The 22,479-nt window shown below is 38.4% G+C and overlaps 1 protein-coding gene across 2 annotated transcripts; it reads right to left on the minus strand.

The window, feature by feature from the left end:
• Positions 1 to 10,717: 10,717 nt before the first annotated feature.
• LOC145011422 (nucleoporin-like protein) lies at positions 10,718 to 13,902 on the minus strand. 2 transcript variants are annotated; one of them, XM_078970140.1, is made up of 8 exons: positions 13,535 to 13,902; positions 12,906 to 12,964; positions 12,641 to 12,783; positions 12,423 to 12,579; positions 12,020 to 12,334; positions 11,874 to 11,948; positions 11,342 to 11,782; positions 10,718 to 11,263 (listed from the first exon to the last, which is right to left on the minus strand). In XM_078970140.1, exons 1-8 carry the CDS (start codon positions 13,848 to 13,850, stop codon positions 10,847 to 10,849), a joined length of 1,923 nt encoding a protein of 640 aa, XP_078826266.1. In that variant the 5' UTR covers positions 13,851 to 13,902; the 3' UTR covers positions 10,718 to 10,846. The 2 variants fall into 2 exon arrangements, with proteins under 2 accessions (XP_078826266.1, XP_078826265.1); XM_078970139.1 differs by having other exon boundaries at positions 11,874 to 11,957; positions 13,535 to 13,901.
• Between the last annotated feature and the right edge of the window lie 8,577 nt (positions 13,903 to 22,479).

Consider the following 22,479-nt stretch of genomic DNA (forward strand, 5'->3'; position numbering starts at 1 on the left):
GAGACGAAACTCTGCCCGGTTTTCGATCTCGCTATCTTCAAACTCCCAAGTGAGTTCATACCCCTTTATTCAACCTTTGAAATGCTTTTAAATGTTTTAAATACTTTATGGGGGGGAATACACGTTAAACACTTATAGTTATTGCTTCGATCACATGTGATTGCATTAATCACATGTGATTAATAACTAGGAAACCAATGATTTTATCACTGTTCAAACTGTTTTACTTCAAAATGTTTTACAAACTATTTTACTTATCAAATGCTTTATTGTAAACTTTGTTTTACTACCTATAAATTTGCATGCCCATATATGTATAGCTGTATAAATAATGTTTAAAGGGCTTAGGAAAGCCACCTGTCCTATTTCCTTTTCCTCGATTTGGATGTGGTCTGGTGGAATTTCGGGTGACCATCCGAGGGTCGTTTCAATATTAGTTATATATCATATATACATGTATTGACATAAAAGGACTTCCATATTCATACTTACCAACACCTCGTTAGTAAGTTACCATCGGGGTAACACGGGATCATACTACTACAATTTCTAGATCAACGAGTCAGTTCATTCAGGAGTCAATACTTATTACTAAGAGAACATATACAACGATACTAGAACAAGTAACATTATATTGCATAAACACGAATACGTTAACAATTGTGATCCACTGTATGGGAGCATGTCTTAATTGACATGACCCGAGTTGTAGCCAGAGTCTCTTGGAGGGAGAGTGTGAGTTTGCGTATAGATCTATACTGGATTGACTATCCTACACCTCGCTGCTAGCTACAGTGGGACCGACAGGTCTGCGGGTGCCAAACGTCATACCTTATTTTTCGACTATACGTTGTCGATGTTACCAGTCGATAGTATGGTGCAATTTATCACACAATACCTTAATATAAACCCGGTTTAAGGTAGTTAGTACAGCAGTAGTTCATATAAAACAAAACTACCGTACTACAATAATTTACCCATTACATTTTGGTGATAACCTCACTTAAACTTTAATGTGCAAACTATATTTTGTTAAATGATAGTTACACTTGGGAAATTACACACTTTTACATCAAACGAGCATACAAAACAGTTAAGCCTTGGTAGAGGGCTACTTTAACAGAAAATATAGGTTTTTCTGAGAGATTTAAACTTTTACAAACACTTACATACATTTACAACTCATACTTGCGACAGGTTCAAACGTTTTGATAACGAACCTCGACACTAAAATACTTATGAATTCACCAGCTTAATGCTGATAAACTCTTTCAAAATAACTTGTATTCTCAGGTCATCAGTAGTCAGGTACCGATGCTAGCTTTTGAGAAGATGGAGCGCATTCAAGACTCATCATATTATTTTGATTTAAATTATATCTTTGGTGTCTAAAACTGTACGGAACACGCTTGTATTAAAATTTTATATTTAATGCAATGGATGATGTTGTTTGCTTATTTACATTTATTGTGTTGTGATACTTTACATGACGTCCTCTGCCCCAGAACATTTCCACCATTCTTGGTTTTGGGGTGTGACAGATTGGTATCAGAGCATTGTTTATAGTGAAGCAAGTATATCAACCCATAAAAGATATACTAAACTATAAACCCATTTGGGATTAAAACACTCTGACCAAGAGTCTATACTTTAAATACTAAAATAGTTAATTAAGTGTACTAGTCTGCATTCATACTAAAACCAGTGTCACAATGACAAGAACAAGAGTATTACGATTGTTAAATATCACAGGTAAGCTAGGGGATGTATGGTCAGTCCTGGGAATGGCATAGCCTGATCAACTATGTTGGTTCGAGGAGTGATTAGCATATGCCCTAGAATAGTTGTGATGTGTTAACAAGTCTAAAAACTTACCAACAATGCCACAAAAAGATCAGTGGAACTTAAACTTAAAATACTATAGGTGTATTTTGTGCTATTAACTACATACATACTATATCTTTATACCTCTCTTCTCGCGTAGATTTAAATGGCTGGATTCCATCACGACGACCCGTACTTTCCAAATGAAGGCAACATAGGAATGCTCGAAGCAGAGTCTGACGATGAACACCAAATTCCGTTGGATGATCATCAAGTTGAAGGCTTCTCAGATGGATCAGACTCTGAGCCTGAAGTCAACAACCTACCGCTCGTAGGTCAACCCCCGAACAACAACCCTCGACCCGCTTTTCCAGGTCCTACTCCCTTATGGGCAAACAACTTGAATCGTTGGAGTGATGAACAGGGTCAACCCTTACCATACTTTGGGGATCGAAGCTTTTACAACGTCAGCAATGGTGGCTCTGCTAACCGAGCCCTGCCTGTCATTATCCGCAGAATAGCTCGTAATGTCGAGCAAGGTAGAGCAGCCATCGACCGGGTCATGGAGATTGATGCCAACTCAGGTGTCAACACAGTCCGCATCCGCCGTCTTGAAGAAGACATGGAACGGACCCGGAGAACCAATGAAACCCTACAACAACAACTGGTTGCCTCTCAAGCTGAAGTCATGGAACTCCGAGCTCGTCAAAGTGCTCATGAGCAACACCTTCAAGAGGTGGTCCGTCAAATGAGAGACCTTAGGGTTCTCCCGAGAAATATTCATCGCCGTTAGATGATGTCTAGTACATCATTATCTTTTGGGTTAAGGATTAGCCTTTAACATCTGTGCTCTAAGTAGCACTTGTCTGTAAAATATTCCTAACTTTCAGTACTCTAATTAGGAATCTAAGAACTGTCAAACTTTTCTATATGGTATGATGTAAGACCTACTGTTAGATCGATTTTTCCTTGAACTTATTACATCAGTAATACCAGTATTATTGAAATCTATCTAAATTGTGGGAAAAATTTATACACTTGTGTTTTCCTACTAATATCTCTTGTTGTGATTTCAAACACTCATTCAACTGTTGGGCTATGGTTAGTTAGTCCATGTATCACTCTCACGTTGCTTACAAAATGATTCTTACCATTTTTATTACCTTTATAAACTTATAGCTGAAAGACGCCTCCTCGCAAATCTCCCAGGAATAATCCTGCACCACCACCTCCTCCGCCTCCGGTCATCGATACTGCAGCCCTAAATGCTGCCGTAGCTGCAGCAGTGGCAACTGCCATGCCTCAGTATCACTCTTCTGATGCCAGCAGAGGTGGAACCCCTGTGGAATCAATCCCGATTGAAACCCCTGTGCGCTCGAGAGAGTGCTCTTACAAGGATTTCACCAACTGCAAGCCGAAGTCCTTTCATGGGACCAGCGGAGTCATTGCCCTCTCGCAATGGTTCGAGAAGACTGAAGCGGTCTTCGAAATATGTTCATGCCCTGCTGCGAGCAAAGTGAAATATGCCGCATGCACCTTTGAAGGAAAGGCCTTGACGTGGTGGAACGGCCACGTTAAATCTCTAACTCTTGTCGTAGCCAACGACATAGGCTGGGAAACGATGAAAGACCTCATGATTGAGGAATACTGCCCGAGGGGCGAGATTCAGAAACTAGAGCAGGAGCTTTGGAGCCTGACCATGAAGGGCACCAACATTGTCGCTTACACCGCCAGATTCAGCGAACTGGTGGCCCTCTGCCCTAATATGGTTCCCACTGAAGGGAAAAAGATCGAAAGATACATATGGGGGCTTGTGCCTCCGTATCAGGGGAATGTTCTAGCATCAAACCCCGCTACCTTCGATAGTGCCAAACGATTGGCACAATGACTCATTGACCATGGAGTTAAAACCCCTGTAACCACAACCACCCTAGCCATCCCGGAACTCTCCAAACCCACTGATACTAAGCGGAAATTCTGGGATGAAAAGAAGAAGCAACATGCTACCAAAAAGCAATAAATTGTGGTAATACATGCCGCAATAACCCCTGCTGCTGCTACTACTACTCCGGTGGGTGGGTACGCTGGAAGTTCGCCCAAGTGCAACAAATGCAACTACCACCACAATGGCCACTGCCATGAAATGCAGTGCTCTAACTGCCACAGGAGAGGACACACAGTCCGTTTCTGTAAATCTCCGGCGAGACCGATCGCCCAAGTCCCCAGCTCTGGCGCGAGCCCGACCTGCTATGGATGTGGCGAAACAGGCCACTATAGGAGGGACTGACCCAAGGCGAAAAATGCTGGCGGAGCAGGGAGGGTACTAGCGATAGGCCACGGGGAGGCAGTTGCTGACCCGACAGTGGTGACTGGTACGTTCCTCCTCGATGACTCCTATGCATGCATTCTATTCGATAGTGGAGCGGAGCGAAGCTTCGTAAACCATAAATTTACTCGCATGCTTAATCAACCACCGCACGCACTCAAAGAACTATTCACAGTAGAAATGGCTAATGGAAAAACTGAAAGTACGAGTAGCATATACTTAGGTTGTACCCTAACTCTAGATAACCATTCATTCCCAATCGACCTCATGCCAGTCTCAATAAAAAGTTTCGACGTTATCATTGGCATGGATTGGTTAAGCCTTCACCGCGCTGACATCATGTGCTACGAGAAAGCAGTCCGTCTAAACCTTCCGTCTAACGAAACTCTTATAGTCTATGGCGACAAACCCGGTGCAAGTCTTCGCATCATATCAAGTATTCAAGCACAGAAGTATCTGCGTAAGGAATACCATGCATTCCTTGCTCACGTCGTCGACACGAGCCTCGAAACGAAAGGACTAAAGAACATCCCTGTAGTGAGCGACTTCCCCGACATTTTCCCAGAAGAACTACCCGGGTTACCTCCGCAACGACAGGTCAAGTTCAGAATCGACTTAGTCCCAGGAGCTACCCCAGTAGCCAAGTCGCCCTACCGTTTAGCACCAGCTGAGATGCAGGAACTCTCTAGTCAACTTAACGAACTACTCAGCAAGGGCTTTATAAGACCGAGTTTCTCACCTTGGGGAGCACCGGTCTTGTTCGTTAAGAAGAAAGACGGATCATTCTGTATGTGTATTGACTACAGAGAACTCAACAAACTAACGGTCAAAAATCGTTACCCTCTGCCTCGCATAGATGATCTATTCGACCAACTGCAAGGGGCGAACTATTTTTCTAAGATTGATCTGAGATCCGAATATCACCAGTTACGAGTGCTAGAGGAGGATGTGCTGAAGACAGCCTTCTGAACTCGTTACGGACATTACGAGTTCGTGGTGATGCCATTCGGATTGACCAATGCGCCCGCAGTCTTCATGGATCTGATGAATAGAGTATGCCGACCTTATTTGGATCAGTTCGTCATCGTTTTCATTGACGACATCCTGATCTACTCCCGAAGTAAGAAAGAGCATGGCGATCACCTGCGACAAGTTCTAGAGACATTACGAAAAGAGAAGCTTTATGCGAAGTTCAAGAAATGTGAATTTTGGATCCGGAGAGTCGAATTCTTAGGACACGTGGTAAGCAAAGAGGGAATCCACGTGGACCTATCCAAAATTAAAGCCATTGAGAACTGGTCAGCACCTAAGACGCCGACAGAAATTCGTCAATTTCTAGGTCTTGCTGGCTACTACCGCAGATTCATTCAGAACTTCTCCCGAATAGCGAAACCTCTTACAACCCTGACCCAGAAAGGCGTGGCCTTTGACTGGGAAGAGAAACAAGAAAGAGCGTTCCAAACGCTCAAACAAGCCTTGTGCACCGCACCAATATTATCCCTTCCCGAAGGGATAGAAGACTTCGTAGTCTATTTCGATGCATCGAACCAAGGGCTCGGGTGTGTTCTGATGCAGCGAGGTAAGGTCATCGCCTACGCCTCGAGACAGTTGAAGACACACGAGGTTAACTACATGACCCACGATCTTGAACTAGGAGCAGTGGTGTTTGCTCTGAAGATCTGGAGACATTACTTGTATGGAACGAAAAGCACTATCTTTACCGACCACAAGAGTTTACAACACATTTTCGATCAAAAGGAGCTCAACATGAGACAATGACGGTGGGTCGAGCTACTCAGTGATTACAAATGCGATATTCGTTATCATCCGGGTAAAGCCAACGTAGTAGCAGACGCCCTAAGTCGGAAGGAATATTCTAGTCGCAAAATCAAGTCATTGTCAATAACGATCCATTCACACTTGTCTAATCAAATTCAGGCGGCCCAACTTGAAGCCATGAAACCTGAAAAGGTGACAAGTGAATCCCTCAGAGGAATGGACAAGAATTTAGAAGCCAAGGGTGACAGAGCCTTATATTTCATGGATCGGATCTGGACACCGAAACACGGTGGTTTCCGAGACTTGGTCATGACCGAGGCGCACAACACTTCCGAGACACGGTGGTTTATTGCAACAACCAGAGATCCCAGAATGGAAGTGGGAGCGGATCACTATGGATTTCATAACCAAGTTGCCCAAGACAGCGGGTGGACTTGATACCATATGGGTCATCATCAATAGATTGACCAAGTCTGCACACTTCCTACCTATCAAAGAAACCGACAAGATGGAGAAACTTACGAGAACATACATTAGGGAAATCGTACGGCTACATGGTGTACCTATGTCCATTATCTTTGATAGAGATAGTAGGTTTACCTCAAGATTTTGGCAATCACCACAACATTCCCTAGGAACAAGGCTAGACATGAGCACAGCCTACCATCCTCAGACCGACGGACAGAGTGAGAGGACCATCCAAACACTGGAAGATATGTTTCGAGCCTGCGTGATTGACTTTGGGAAGGCATGGGATACTCATTTACCCCTTGTCGAGTTTTCCTATAATAACAGTTATCACACGAGCATCAAGGCTGCTCCATTTGAAGCCCTCTACGGCCGAAAGTGCAGATCCCCTCTGTGCTGGGCTGAGGTGGGTGATACCCAACTAGCAAGGGGGCAAGCTTCCGACATTACTCTTACCGGTCCGGAAATCATTCGGGAAACGACAGAGAAAATCGTTCAAATCCGTGAACGATTGAAAGCCTCTAGAGACCGACAGAAGAGCTACGCAGATAAACGAAGGAAACCTTTGGAATTTCAGGTGGGAGACCGAGTCCTTCTCAAAGTCTCACCCTGGAAGGGCTTGATACGCTTCGGCAAGCGTGGGAAGCTTAATCCGAGGTACATAGGGCCTTTCGAAATTCTTGCAAGAGTCGGCCCCGTAGCTTACAAACTCGATCTACCAGGCGCACTTCGTAATGTACATTCTACATTCCACGTATCTAACTTGAAAAAGTGTCTATCCAACGAGACTCTTGTAATCCCACTCGACGAGATCGAGATCAACGAGAGCCTCAATTTTGTAGAAGAACCAGTAGAAATCATGGACCGAGAGGTCAAGCAAACAAAACAAAGTCGCATACCCATCGTGAAGGTTCGTTGGAACGCTAAGCGGGGACCTGAATTCACATGGGAATGCGAAGATCAGATGCAACACAAGTACCCACATCTATTTCCCTAATCCACGAGTGTTCTCTTACTTTGAATTTCGGGACGAAATTCCCTCTAACGGGGGGATGATGTGACAACCCGATATTTCAACTCTTTGTAATGGCCTAATAGGTCAAGTATTGTAAACATTTTTGAGTTAATAAAATTAACTTTGATAATAAAATGTCCAAAAAGTTTCTATTTAAATTCTTCTATGTTTAAATCTCATTAAACCATGATTGTACGTAAAAAGAACGCTCAAATCCGACTTCGTATATTGAAGTTATGATTTTTCCAAGTTCAGTTTAGCAACAGACAGCTAAAAACTCGAAACGGAGATCAAGCGACATTTGGCCGGGATGACCTAAACGAGAATCGAAGGTCTCAACAATAGTATTTCAACGGTAAAAAGTCTGGCAAAAACCGACGTCAGATAAAGAAGTTATGAATTTTTAAAGAAATTCCTTAATCACGTCATTTTAATAAATAAATAATAAAAATAATTTCGGAATTTGCCAACGGAATCTAGACGAAAGTTGTAGATTGTAGTCTCACCTTCGCGGGGATATAAAGAACGTCGAAAACGGAGTTCGTATGAAGGAGATATGAATTTTTGAAGTTTGGTAAATAATTTATATATAATTTTTATTAAAAATTCGGTATTATCTGAAGAGGAGTCAGCCTAGGGCCGAGGTACGCCCCGCGTACTCGAGGGCACGGCCTCGGATCGTCCACGTCGCCCTATGCAAAGCTACCCGACCCGCCGTCCCATCCGACCCGCTCCATCCGAAATACGTAAGCGATGACGTACAGGTACGCGCTGCGTACGCCCGTACGCCCCGCGTTCGGAGGCGGTTCAGCACCCCTATAAAAGGGATGCGAGCCTTTCTGAAAAAGTTGTTCATTTTCTCTCTTTCTCTCCCGATCTTGCCTCGATTTCCATGCCCGTTCAAACCCGAAGCTCTGGTCTTTTTGCTCAAGTCCCGAGAGTCGATTTTACTCCCGAGATTCCCGAGAATCCCGAGAAAAATCCGTTTCCCGAGACGAAACTCTGCCCGGTTTTCGATCTCGCTATCTTCAAATTCCCAAGTGAGTTCATACCCCTTTATTCAACCTTTGAAATGCTTTTAAATGTTTTAAATACTTTATGGGGGGGGGGGGGGGGGGGGGGAATACACGTTAAACACTTATAGTTATTGCTTCGATCACATGTGATTGCATTAATCACATGTGATTAATAACTAGGAAACCAATGATTTTATCACTGTTCAAACTGTTTTACTTCAAAATGTTTTACAAACTCTTTTACTTATCAAATGCTTTATTGTAAACTTTGTTTTACTACCAATAAATTTGCATGCCCATATATGTATAGCTGTATAAATAATGTTTAAAGGGCTTAGGAAAGCCACCTGTCCTATTTCCTTTTCCTCGATTTGGATGTGGTCTGGTGGAATTTCGGGTGACCATCCGAGGGTCGTTTCAATATTAGTTATATATCATATATACATGTATTGACATAAAAGGACTTCCATATTCATACTTACCAACACCTCGTTAGTAAGTTACCATCGGGGTAACACGGGATCATACTACTACAATTTCTAGATCAACGAGTCAGTTCATTCAGGAGTCAATACTTATTACTAAGAGAACATATACAACGATACTAGAACAAGTAACATTATATTGCATAAACACGAATACGTTAACAATTGTGATCCACTGTATGGGAGCATGTCTTAATTGACATGACCCGAGTTGTAGCCAGAGTCGCAAGGACAACTCGGCGAGTCCCAACTTGACTCGGTCCACCTGTCAAAACCTTTCTAACTCTCTGCGACTCACTGAGTCACCCACAACTCGGCAGGACTACACACTGGGTGGTCTCAAGGACAATCTTCAAGCGACTCGTCGAGTCTGTTCTTCAGACTCGGCGAGTCCATGCCATGCATCAGCTAAAACTGGCTTTTACGGTCAGATCCGTTCCATACACACATAGATCTGGCCTTCCCAAGCTTATTTATCACGTAAAGTCTCAGTCTTGGTCGCCATGCAATGCATACAAGGCTCATTTTGTAGAAATAACCTCTAATATGGCAACCCTAGCTTCTAACTCAAAAGAATGGACATAAAGCTTGTCATATGGGGCCTCCTGGACGTGCTAAGGTCCAGATCTAGGTTCCATATCTCCATGGGACCTTTCATACTTCCAATTTAAGCCAAATAAGGCAAGAAGAAACCCTAGATTTGACACATCAACCCAAAATACGAAATTTAGCTCTGAAAGTTACCTCAAGAAGGTTCCCTTGATGAAATAGAAGCAAATCCAAGCTCCCCAACTCTTCAAGCTTGATCTTCTCCCTCCTTTCTTGCAATAATACACAAAATGATGAACAAATGGCCTCTTATCACACTCACAAGGGCTCACAGTCGTATGGGTGCACTTAGGGTTCAAGGTGGCCGCAAATGAAGGCCATAAGGTCCTTTAAATAGGGCTTAGGACCGGGAAATTAGGGTTTCATTAAACAGCGCGGACTCGCCGAGTCCATCCCTTGGACTCACCGAATCCGGACGCGAACCTCCGCCCAAAACCGCGACCCGACTCGGCGAGTTCGACCTCCAACTCGCCGAGTCCCCTCACAGAATATCAAAAATATGAAAGTAAAGATACCTGGGGATCCGGGCTGTTACAAACGGGAAACGTTATTACTCTCCTAGGTCATTATCCTATGAAACTATAAACCCCTATAATAAATTTGTACTTTTTAAATAAGAAACTTATAGGTCTTGGGGTTGGTAGTTTGGATGTTTTTAACCTCGGCCTTCTTTATAAATGGAAGTGACGGTTTCTTAATAACAATGAAGCTCTTCGGGTTAAAATTATCAAATTTTGTCATGGGGAAGGTGGTAGTTTTTCGGAAGATATGAGAATAGGAATTAGAGGGGGTGTTTGGCAAAAGATTGTAGGATCCATTAATCACCCCATAAGAATGGTTGTATTCCTTCTAATTACATGTATAGAGTCGGAAGGGGGGGTGAGACTCAAACGAGGTTCTAGAAGGATGTTTGGTGCTTGGATATTCCTCTTAGGGAGCGGTTCGGCAGGCTCTTTGCTTTAGCCTTTAATCAAGATGCTCGAGTAAGTGAATAATGGGATCCGGAAGGATGTAATTTTCATTGGCGTCGGGGGATTAAAGGAGGGGTAAAATATAGTTTTGTAAAGTAATCAATATTCATCCAAACACTTTTTAGACTTTTGTTGCATATAGGCTTTACGAAAAGGTTATTCCTCAAGCTCCCACACAGATGTAAATCACATACATTATCTAATCTACATTGTCTACACAGATGGAACACAGGCACCCAAACTCTTAACTATTTCTTCAATATACCATCCTCAAAATATATTTATCTAAAAAAAAAATCAATCAGATACGTAAAAAAAAAAAGTTATGGCTAGAATCCACTACAAACAAAAGTTCAATTAATCGCAATAGCATCAGTTCCAATTGAACCAAAAGAGACCCGTTTTTTATCCGACCCAAAGTTAAACTTAAGGTCAGACTCACCATCACCAATCGGTATAACACCACTGCTTGTAGAAGGAAAACTGAAAACCACCCGCTCAGATTTCTTTTTCCCAAAACTGTAACTTGGAATAACCGCTGAAAAAGATGGCATGATGGATGGTGTAGGCGGCTCTGATGCTGAGCTGGCGGTGCCAGAGAACGGGAATGTGAATCCACGGCTGTTATCCGACGATGATATCACTTGTTGTGGGTCCGGCCTTTTGAAGGAAATCGGCTTCAACATTGGTTGAGATTGTCTCTTTTTACTCGCATCCTGACCGTTGATTTGACTTTCATATGACCATGGTTGACTTTTCTCTTTTTCCTTCTGTTTCAAACCAATCACAACATTTCCCAATGTAAAACATTAGTCAACAATAAATAAATCAATAAATAAATAATTTACCTCATCATCAGCAGCAGCAGCATTTGTATTCTTGAAACCAAATGAAGGCTCTGTGTCCTTGTTTAAAGTTTTGATTGGGTCAACTCCATCATCGTTTCTTTTAACAAAGGATCCTAAAATGCTACTTTCCTTAGAATTGGGAATAATCAAATTGGAATTATTTTCAGAAGATGATCTTTTCCATTCTGTTGCAAGCTTCAATTCATCTGCCTTTTCTTTAGGTGTTGGCTTGTGTCTATCAAGTTGTTCCATTATTTTTCTAACTGTTTCACTAGATGCTCCACTAGTAACACCGCTTCCAGAAGCTTCCGGATTCTTCTGGATAACAGGCACAAAGCTTCTAGAAGCATTACGTCTTTCAGATTGTGGTTCAAATGGGAACTTGTTTCTTACACGACGAATTGGCCCCACCGATCCATACACATCACCACTTGACTTCATCTGTGTTGGATTAAAAAATAATAATAATAATAATAATAATAATAATAAATAAGCTCCCGTTTTTTTTAAAATTTATTTAATAAATTATTACCTGACCAAAAATAGGAGTACGTGAATGTTGGAATGGTGTCGGAGAAACATTAGAAGGCTTGTTATCACCTTGTAACTGATTCAGCTGTTAATAAAATAAAACATAAATTAAACATAACAAGGGTAAAACGGTCATTTAAAACATACCTTTGGTTTAGTGCTTGAATAGATGGTTCTAGAATATGGTGTTCTTGGGAAACCATGAAGACCATATCTTGTTCTTTGAATCTGTGGGGTCAGATAGCCACGTTGCTCTTGAACCATGACACCTGGCCAACAAGTGGGTGACTTTGAAGAAGGTGTGATGTTATGTGGCTTTGAATGAATCAAATCATGATTTTGACTTTCCCTTTCATCTTTTGACTTAATAGTGTAAGTATTAAACCCTAGTTTTTCTGATGTTCGATTTCCCATATAAGCTCTTGCAATATCAATAGGTGAAGCAACGACTTCATCTTTCACCTGTTTCACAACAGCATCATATCTATACATCTCATATAATAATATAATATAATAGAATTAATAAAATTTTAGTAACATTTGTCCTTACATTTGATTGCAAATGAGGCATTGGGGTTTCCACCATATTCTCTTTAGCTTTCCCATGAGAAAGAGAAATTACTTCTGGTGTTTTCTTCTCTTCTTCAGCATTAGAAACATCAGCCAATCTAGAATTCAATATCTCCATCAAACGATTCCTTTCATCCCTGCATTATACTTTAAGTTTTAGAATGAGGATGATTATAATATAAGTATATAACAAATTACCTAGAAAAGTGTTTCCCTTTCAGCATGTTCTCAATTTTAGCTAAGCCATGATTGCTAGGTGAGTTCTTTGATTCATCTTGTTGGAGAATATTATGTTCTGAACTTCCCTTCAATTTGTCCACTTCATTACTGGATACTCCAATCTGCATAACCATAAACATACATCATCATATTATTAATGATTACATTCTAGAAAAGTTCAGATATCCACATGAATGTTTATATGTTTACACAAGTCCCAGGATAAAAGGATAAGAAAACTTGCCTCTAAAGTATGTTTAGCATCACTTTTTGCATTTGCAGTTGCATCTATATCTTGATCATCTGTCAATAAAAAAGAAAAAAACTATATGAATTAGCAAATGACATACAAGAAACATAATTAGCGATTTTTCACCCTATGTTGGTATCTATCTTTAGTGTGGAAGACTTTACATTATGACATGTTCCTTTTTTTACCTTTTTTAACATCTTTCCTAGGGTTCTAAAACTCCATATGAATTCTAATCCTCCATTGCCCTTCCAAATCTTTTTGATGCCACCAGAACCATGAACAATCTGATAAAGACCAAGGATTTTTTTGGCACAAGCAATTAACATCTACCAATTGCATGTAAGAAAGGGGTGACTTTATACGCAATAACGCATGAATCAAATTGATTGCTACAATAAGTAACAAAAAATAATTTCTACTTGCTGTTTGTGGATTATATTAAAAGAACTTGTTATGAGATTGTGCCACTACCACTTCAATAAAACATACCAGTGCAATCAATCTTAAAACACGCGTATTCTAATTGTATTGTACTAATCAAGTAGAAACGAAACCCTAATTCACTTCAAAACCTAATTTTTAATTAATGTTGTATGCGTGACATCGTCATTGTGACTCACCGCGATCACCAGGGGGATCGTCCTCATACTCGTCAGCAGAAGAAGAGTCTGATGATTTGGAGAAAAACGATGGCAGTATTCTGGTAGCACCACCGACAATGAGACGACGAGCAGGATTGACAACAAGCTTCGACAACCAGCTACCGCCGCCGTCTTGAGGCTCGTCCGATTTATTATTACCAGTAGTCAGTGATGGACGGTCGTAAGGAGTAGACGGCCGCTTCCTTGAAATAGGAGGCTTCCTGAATTTTCCGCCGGCACCGGCGCCTCCTCGTGAGTACGGCGGCGCCGAAGACGACGGCTTAGCGCTCTCCATCTCTCTACCTACGTGTTTTTTCCCCTAAATTTTAAACCAAAAGAATTTTAATGAGTTTCGGAAGACTTTTAAGTTTACTCTCATTATATGACCCCGTACATTGGTTTACAAAATTTTGGATAGAATAAATTAAATATTTGAATCTTTTCCAAACTAGATTTTTTTTAAAGTTTTCTAAACTAGATAATTTAAAAAGTTATAGGTAAATTTTTTAGGATAACAATTTTAAATTAATGAGTATCGATATGTCAACAAGAAGCAAAGAGTAAACTACAACTCTCGTCCTTTACTAGTTGTCACCTTATGTGTAGGTCATTGACCTTTTTTGTGTTGGTTCAAAATAGTTAATTTATAATGTTTTAAAAAGGACAAAATTGCAAAAATGGTCCCTGTGGTTGGCAAAAATCTGTGACTTTGGTCCAAAAACGTTTCTTGGTGTATCAGTAGTCCAATTTCGGATACCTCGTGTAATTTTGATCCTTATGGTTGGCATTTTTTGTGATTTTGGTCCAATCCCTACCTAAAATGACGATTATTCCCTTAAATAATTCTTTTTTTAATTTCTTTTAATTGATTTCTTATTATTTTAACTAAAAAATCCACCCACCCCCCTTCAAACCACAATCGAGATTCAACCCACCACCTTTACCATCCTACAAACATCGTCGACCACCACTACCTCCAACAATTCAATCAACCTTCGCCACCACATCTCATCCATAAAATTCTCTATTGTCACCTGCATCTAAGTATTTTCTGGCTAAATAAAGTCAATGGAATCGTTTCTCTTCATATTTAGTTGTTTCCTAGATCCCCAATTAATCCAAGTCAGTTATTCACCAAATCATTTAAAGATGATTTATACAACTCTCAGTTCCAGGTTCCTCTTCTTCATTGTTTCACTGTGTTTGTGTTTACATGGAGATGGATTTTGTGAAGTTTAGGAAAGTAATACAAGAATTACGAAGAGTAAAGAGGGATTTTGTGAAGTACGATTGCTTGACTGGAATCAAGGGTGAGTTTTTTTTTCTCAACCATGGCGATGTACAGGTAGCACCTCCTGCAAATGATCGATCACACGGAAACCCCTTCATTGCCTCCATGGATTAGTGAAGACGAGCTTTAAGCATATATGTGTAATTCTCTCATATGCCATCTTGAATGGTTCCCTTGAACAAGACCGGAAATATAAACAAGAACAAATCAGATTTACATCAGCGAAAATCGATATTCTTTTCAGTGAAATTGATAATCCGAAATCGATACCAGAAAAATGATGATGTTCGTGTGATGTTATGGGATTGCGGATAAATATGATGGCACCGATATCTTCGTCTTACAGATATCAAAGCTACTACTGTCATCGTCAGAATAGCATTAACCCTAGTGTAGATCTGAAAAGTTCTCCGATTTAAAACCTTGGAACCAGCCGGCGTCCGGTGATTTCTGTGTAGAGATAGAGGTGGGTGCAGGTTATATGGCTGAAAGTCATGGCCCTCAGAAAACTCGTAGCACACTTCTGGAAAACTCCTCCTCTGATGTGTGTTTCTCTTGAGTATGTATTTTCATAAGTGTGTCTTTTTTGAAGTAGCCCAGAAAATATGACGTGAGTATGTATTTTCAAAATTGCCCAAAAATTTTGATGTGTGTATTGCTCATAAAGATATGTATCTTCTTGACAATGGGCTTGTGTTCATATGATGTTCTTCAGTTCTTGAAAGACAAACCCAGATGGGAGGAGAGAGGAGAGAGAGAGAGAGATATAGGGTAGGTGGGCTTTTTTTAATTAATTAAAAGTATTAAAATAAATATAAAAAAACAAAAAATAAATATAAGGGGTATAATAGTCCTTTTAAGTTGAAAGGGACCAAAATCACTAAAAAGATTCAGATTTGGACCATTGGTGCACAGTCTAAACTTTTTGGACCAAAACTGCATAATTTTGACAAACACGGGGACGATTTTTGCAATTTTGTCTTTAAAAAGATTGATTTGTAATGTTTAAATTCCTAAAAGTAACGTCACGGTGGAATTCTATATTTATGTTATAACTAGATTTTACCCGTTGCACATTGCAGCGACATATTTATGTTATAACTAGATTTTACCCGTTGCACATTGCAGCGACAGTAACAATTTTAAGTTGAATCTTGACGATTGTATTGATAAAAGTTATATACTGTGACATCTGTTGGTAGATTAATATCGAATGTCGCTACCACTAAATAACTCTAGTTTATACCGCCGAATGAAAGTGTATTATATGTGACCAAAATCATAGGTAAGGAACGTACATAAAAATAATCACAAAAGTGTACACAAAAATTACATCAAAACGTAAAAAAATTTGAATTTATATCAATATATATATACATATATATATATATATATATATAAAAATTTGAATTTATATCAATATATATATACATATATATATATATATATATATATATATATATATATATATATATATATATATATATATATATATATAAGCCAATAAGATTATTTTATTAAATCAATGCATAGAAGTTCAAACAATAAAGAACCTATTATATGTCATCGATTGATATATATATATATATATATATATATGCATGAAAACACTAAAAAAAATTATATCGAAATATAGATAAATTTGAATTTGTATCAATACATACATAAAAAAACAAATATATATATATATATATTTTAATTGGCAAATGAAAGTTCTAAATAATAACAACCTCGAATTTATACCGAATCATACATTAAAATAAGCATATTAAAATTTAGTTTTTTTTTCAATTAACGAATAGAAGTTAATAAGAAAAATTAGAGTATACAAAATTCAAAATCGAATGGGTTAAAGTCACAATTTACAAAGTTTAAATACAAATGAATGATGACGCACTTTACAAAGTTTAAAGTTAAGGGGGACAAAGTAAAATTTGACAAAATTGAAGACGGTAATTATAGGAAAATCATATTATATATACTACGGAAAAAAACACAAAAAACTTAGGGCGAAAGTGACAATATATAAAGTGCAAAATCGATGGATTAAATGATATTTTATAAAATAGAGCGGTATAAAATGTCATTTTATAAAATAGGGGTCGCAAAAAAAACAATAGAAGAAAAGGGTTTAAAATGGAAAAATAAAGAAAATGAAAGGGATAAAAACCAAAAGAATAAACCACCCACATTAGTTTTTAGAAGATATATATGCACAACAGGTGGTTTTAAGGGGTTTTTTCGTCAATTTGGTTATTTTTAATGTTTAACATTCTAGTCATGATGTTCTGATCATTTGCGGGTGTTCGTCTCATAATTATCATAAGCAAACTGATCACATCTAGTAAAAGTTAATTACCTATAAAAGTAAATAAACTTTATCACGTTTGCACACTTAATTACTAATATATTTTTTGAACAAATATGACCATTACAAACCACTAACATGACTAAATATATTCAAAAGATAAAGTGTACTACTATTACAAGTCATTAACATTTATATATAAAAACAATGTCATAGAACTATATTGACTCTTCTAGTAATGATGGAATTAGATTCTAACCCGACTTCATCATGTAACATAACAAATACTGGAATTGTGAAATTACGGTTCTTTCAAGCATTTTGTCGAACACGTCTCACGCATTTTTTAAGTTCCCACGTGTCTATAAATATATATCCGAATATTGTTGGCATATGCATTTTATGTAGGTCCAAGTTTGAAAATATGTGCATCTAACTATTTGCTCATGAACATGGTGAAGAGATAAGCACAAACCTTAATCACAAACGCAAAAGAGAAATATTCCCTTTTGATATCATTTTAAGATGGAATAAATGACTTCTTGTTTACGGTTGCTATTCCGATAACAGGCTTTGATGACAGTGTTCCAAGCAAAAGAATTTGCATGTTTGATATGGGTATGGAAGATGATGGAGGTCATACATATATGAAAGTGGATAATTGTATTATGGACGGAAAATGTATGCAGATTAGTAGTGGAGGTGGTAAGTGTAGCGCCCCATATTTTTCAAAATAATTTAAAGCTATGGTTTAATAAAAAGAGAACAAGATTTAACAAAAAAACATTTAACAAAGTATCATAGTTTAAACTAAATAGTTTCAAAACAATCTTATGTATGTTTTCAATATTGTATCAAATAAACCATAGCAAGCAAACCAAAATTTACAAAATCAAAGCTAACTGTTACTTATGCTTTACTAAGTCTCACATGGACTTCATTACTTCTATAACATTTCGCACCTTTGAACTATCACCTGGGATACATGACATAAAAGAGATATGTAAGACAAAATGTCTTGTAAGTTACGTGGATTTTAGACTATAAAACGATTCAAAGCATTTATAAGAAAACCATTTCACACATATCGTAACATATCATATCATATCATTTAATTACATTTCCAAGTCAGATGCTAAAGTGAAAAGAACAAAATCGGTTCACCGAGGTGTCATGCTATATTAGGACATCTACTTTGCAAAAGGAAGGTACCATCCCAATGATGGGTTTTGAGCATATCTACAATCTTATGTGATCATGCAACCCTAATTGCTTTGGATCTAAGTTTTTCTCTATTAAACATGCAAATTGAAAACCAAAGCAATGAACCCTAGATCTAGTATATACAATTTCAAAATTCACATATATTAGGGTTTGATGATTACCTCACTTGTTATGTTGTAATAACAAGAACAATCCTTGCTTGATCTTGACTCTTGAAAGCCTAATACCCCAAGTGTTGCACCTCTAATGGAGTCACAAACCCTCAACGCAACAAGGATGACTTGGAGAGGTATGAAAATTGGCCAGGGTATGTATCATATGCATAAGTGCCGATTTACTATGTAGAGGTCCTTTAAATAGTTGTGGCTGCTAGGGTTTTTAGGTGTAAACCCTAATACCTTACTTAGGTACCAAGCAGCCCATGGACTCCATCCTTAGAGCCCTTGGACGAAATCTATAGGGCTTCCCCCTTAGGATTTCGTCCACTCCACTCTATGAAGTCCATCAGCCCAATTATGCAATTATCAATGATTTGCACAATAGCCCCTCAATTATTAATCAGTTCCTATTAATCCCAAAATTAATACTAGATTAATTTCTGATTAATTACCAATTAATAATATGATCTCTAAATAATATATTAATCTTGTAATATAATTATAAAATCATTATGAGTATCAATTTATTATTCATATAATAAATCCTACTCTCTCCCTCTCCTCTGGTCATCTTATCAAGTTGCATGAGTGAAGGCAACCCAACAGGACCATGCTCATAATCAAATCAAGTACATACCAAATATATTTATGGGCTTAGACATCTAATCCAACACCCAAATATATTTATGGGTTTGGACAATTTTCATTGTGTCTTTACTTCTTTTCCTTCTAACGTTAGCACATAAACATTAAACAACTTGCATGTCGTGTATCATTATAACACCCGTTTCTCAGGTACTTTGCATTCATAGCTTAAAAATAAATTTTCTTGCAAAAATGGTCCTTACGCAGGGCGTTAGTCATTAAGTGGACGTAGGGACTTCATGCTCTACGCAAGGCGTACAATCCCTACGTAGGGCGTAATTACTCAGAACCCAAACCCTAAATTTTTAGGGTTGAGACCATATTTAGAGACCTTAAGTCCCTTGAGGCCTCCCTTATCATCAACCTCCACTCTCCCAATCTATCATTTAAAAACTCTAATTACTTGTGAGCTTGATTGAGCCTTTTTATGTGTTAGTGGTGCATATTAAAGAAAGAGAATTCTATCATTGTGGATTGGTGTGGCTCAATCTTGAAGATCTGGAGCTTTCGTCTCTTTTGTAAACTTCTAGAGGTATAAAGCTTTCATCTCTATGGTTCTATGGTTTAGATCTAGGTTAGATTCTTAGTCTTTAAGCTTTTTGTGACAACCCGAAATTCCTAACCGATACATTCTTCATTTTTAATCAAAGTTATCCTCGTTTTGCTATTTTGTAATAAGTTTTGGGTCCATATAAAGTGCTTTAGACTTAATACAATCGAGATATGAGTCTTAGGGAGGGTTAGAATGTGTAAAACATCACAAAATCGGGCCAAACACACCAAGCAAGGTGTGTGTGGCCAGCCAGCCGCACACAACCAACCGCACACCCCCTAGCCTCACACTCCAGCCTATATAAAGGACCTAAGTCAACCTTACACCCTTTTTCACACTCCTTCAAATTGGAACATTCTCTCTCAAGAGTTCTTCAAGTTTTCCTCTCCAATCATCAAAACAAGTAAGTAAACACCCTTAGATCTTTACTAAAACACGTTGGAAAGCCTTTGCCTCGAGTTTGATCCATGAAATCATCATTTTAGATGATCTTCATGTTTGTACGGCCGCACATACATCATGTGTGACCGCACACACATTTTTGGCCCTAAAATGGGCTTATACACTCACCCAAGCTTAACATCGACCAAAACACCTTCTTAGAATCATCACAAAGCCTTGGAAAATCGATTTGGACAAGTTTGTAGGAGTATGTACGGATGCACACACCTGGCCGCACACGCCATGTGCAACCAAACACACCCTTTTTAGGGTCCAAAATGGCCCCAAACTCCCAATCTGGCTAAGCAATGGTCAAAACACCTTCACTAGAACGTCCAAAATGCTTGGAACCACGATTTCAACACACTCCATAGTGAGTGTGCGGACGCACACACACTTGGCCGCACACTCTGGCCACACACACACAAAAGCCATGCTTTTATGGCCTTACACTCCAATATAGGGCTATACACTCATTATGTGCAACCATATGAGTTGATAACATTTAATTCTAAGTGTTTTATGTCCTTAAGACATGTCCCTATCACCATTAGTGGTTATAAATACTAATGTATTCACATATATGTAATTATATGTTAAATAGGATTCATTTGCGCTCAAGACTCCATTTGACACCCAACAATCCTATAGCGATCTTTCATTCGAGTTACTCACTACAGGTGAGTCCATACCCCTGAATTAACCTTTTAAATTATTTTAAATGCTTTTATGGGGGGGAACACTTCTATTTATTGCTTTAATCATATGTGATTTACAACTAGAACAAACAGGAAAATTTGTTACTATTTTCAAATTGCTATCAAACTTATGGATTTTCAAACTTTCAATCCTTTTATCAAACTCAATTTCATGTAAAACTGTTTCCAAACTCTTTTAAACTTACATTATTTTTAAACCCTATCTACACTAATATATTTATATAAATAAGACTTGAAGGACTTAGGACTGATAGCTCACCTTACTTCCTGTTCCTTGTTTGGTTATGGACTTAGGGTATCCTACTATTTGTCTGAATGTCATTGAATTCTTATATATATATATATATATATATATGTGTGTGTGTGTGTGTGTGTGTGTGTTGGATGTAACAACTTTCACTTCAGTTCAACACCTTTGTGTAGCAAAGGCATACCTATCACATTACTAATTAACTATAATAGGTATAGTTAAGGGATTACTACTCACTACTACTAGTAGTACAAAGATATATACAAGAGAATACTATACATTATACAAGAGAATACTATACACTATACAAGAGAACATACTATAGACTAGTAAAAGGAGAACATCACTACACTACGACATACTACAAAAACATTTGAATACTATAAAAAGAATGTGACATACTACTTCTCGATACGAAACTTCATTGTGCTATCATTGTGTGACCAGAGTCTCCTGGAGGGAGAGGGGGCATTATGTGTATAGATCTATATGGGACAGACACTCCCACATCCCGACTGCTAGCTACAGTCAGAGCCGACTAGGCCCAGGGGTGACAAAATGTCACCATACTACGTGTTATTTGGAGGGTCATCAGTTATTCAACCGTCGATCAGCATGGTTACATACGAGTTCACAATAAGGATTTAAGGCAAAAATGGACCTTTCGAGGCGTATCGCCTGGAGTCTACTTATTACTACTATATACTTTTTTTGGGGCGTATTGTTCATTCAGTACTACCTGGAGTCTGTATTTCAATGCTTTGTGACCTTGTCACATACTCATTTAAGTAAACTATATTTTCATACTAATATTTTTCACTAAGGAAAAACCCTTACATTTACAAAAGGACAATTACACAAACACTCAGGTCTTGGTAGAAGACTACCTTTTTACTGGAAAACATAGGGCTTTCTAGGGAGTATACTATTTACAAAACCTTTGAAATCAATTACTACACTACATGGTTACTAACATTTTTATACAAACAATGACACTAAATACTTATGAACTCACTAGCTTTATGCTGATACTCGCTTTCAAAATAACTTGTATTCTCGGGTCATCATTAGACAGGTACAGATGGAACTTTTGAGAAGATGAAGCATACAAGACTCATATTTTATTTTGATTATACTTTTGGTGTCTTACAAACTGTACAGAACGCACTTGTATTACAATTATTATATTAATGCAATGGATGTTGTTGCTTGTCTTTACTATTATACATTGTTGTGATACCGTACATGATGTCCTCCACCCCACAACGTTTCCGTCGTTCTTGGTTTTGGGTTGTGACAGATTGGTATCAGAGCACTATTTATAGTGAATCAAGT

Source organism: Lactuca saligna, chromosome 8 (genome assembly GCF_052625555.1).
Source record: "Lactuca saligna cultivar CGN05327 chromosome 8, ASM5262555v1, whole genome shotgun sequence".
Classification (NCBI taxonomy): domain Eukaryota; kingdom Viridiplantae; phylum Streptophyta; class Magnoliopsida; order Asterales; family Asteraceae; genus Lactuca; species Lactuca saligna.

What these genes read in the sequence shown, in the direction of transcription:
- LOC145011422 (XM_078970139.1), bottom strand. Translation starts at nt 13,850, where the DNA reads ATGGAGAGCGCTAAGCCGTCGTCTTCGGCGCCGCCGTACTCACGAGGA. An exon ending in ATGCTAAACATACTTTAGAG is followed by an intron (nt 12,784 to 12,905) that starts GCAAGTTTTCTT and finishes ATGGTTATGCAG; the next exon opens with ATTGGAGTATCCAGTAATGA. An exon ending in CTGCTGCTGCTGATGATGAG is followed by an intron (nt 11,264 to 11,341) that starts GTAAATTATTTA and finishes GGTTTGAAACAG; the next exon opens with AAGGAAAAAGAGAAAAGTCA.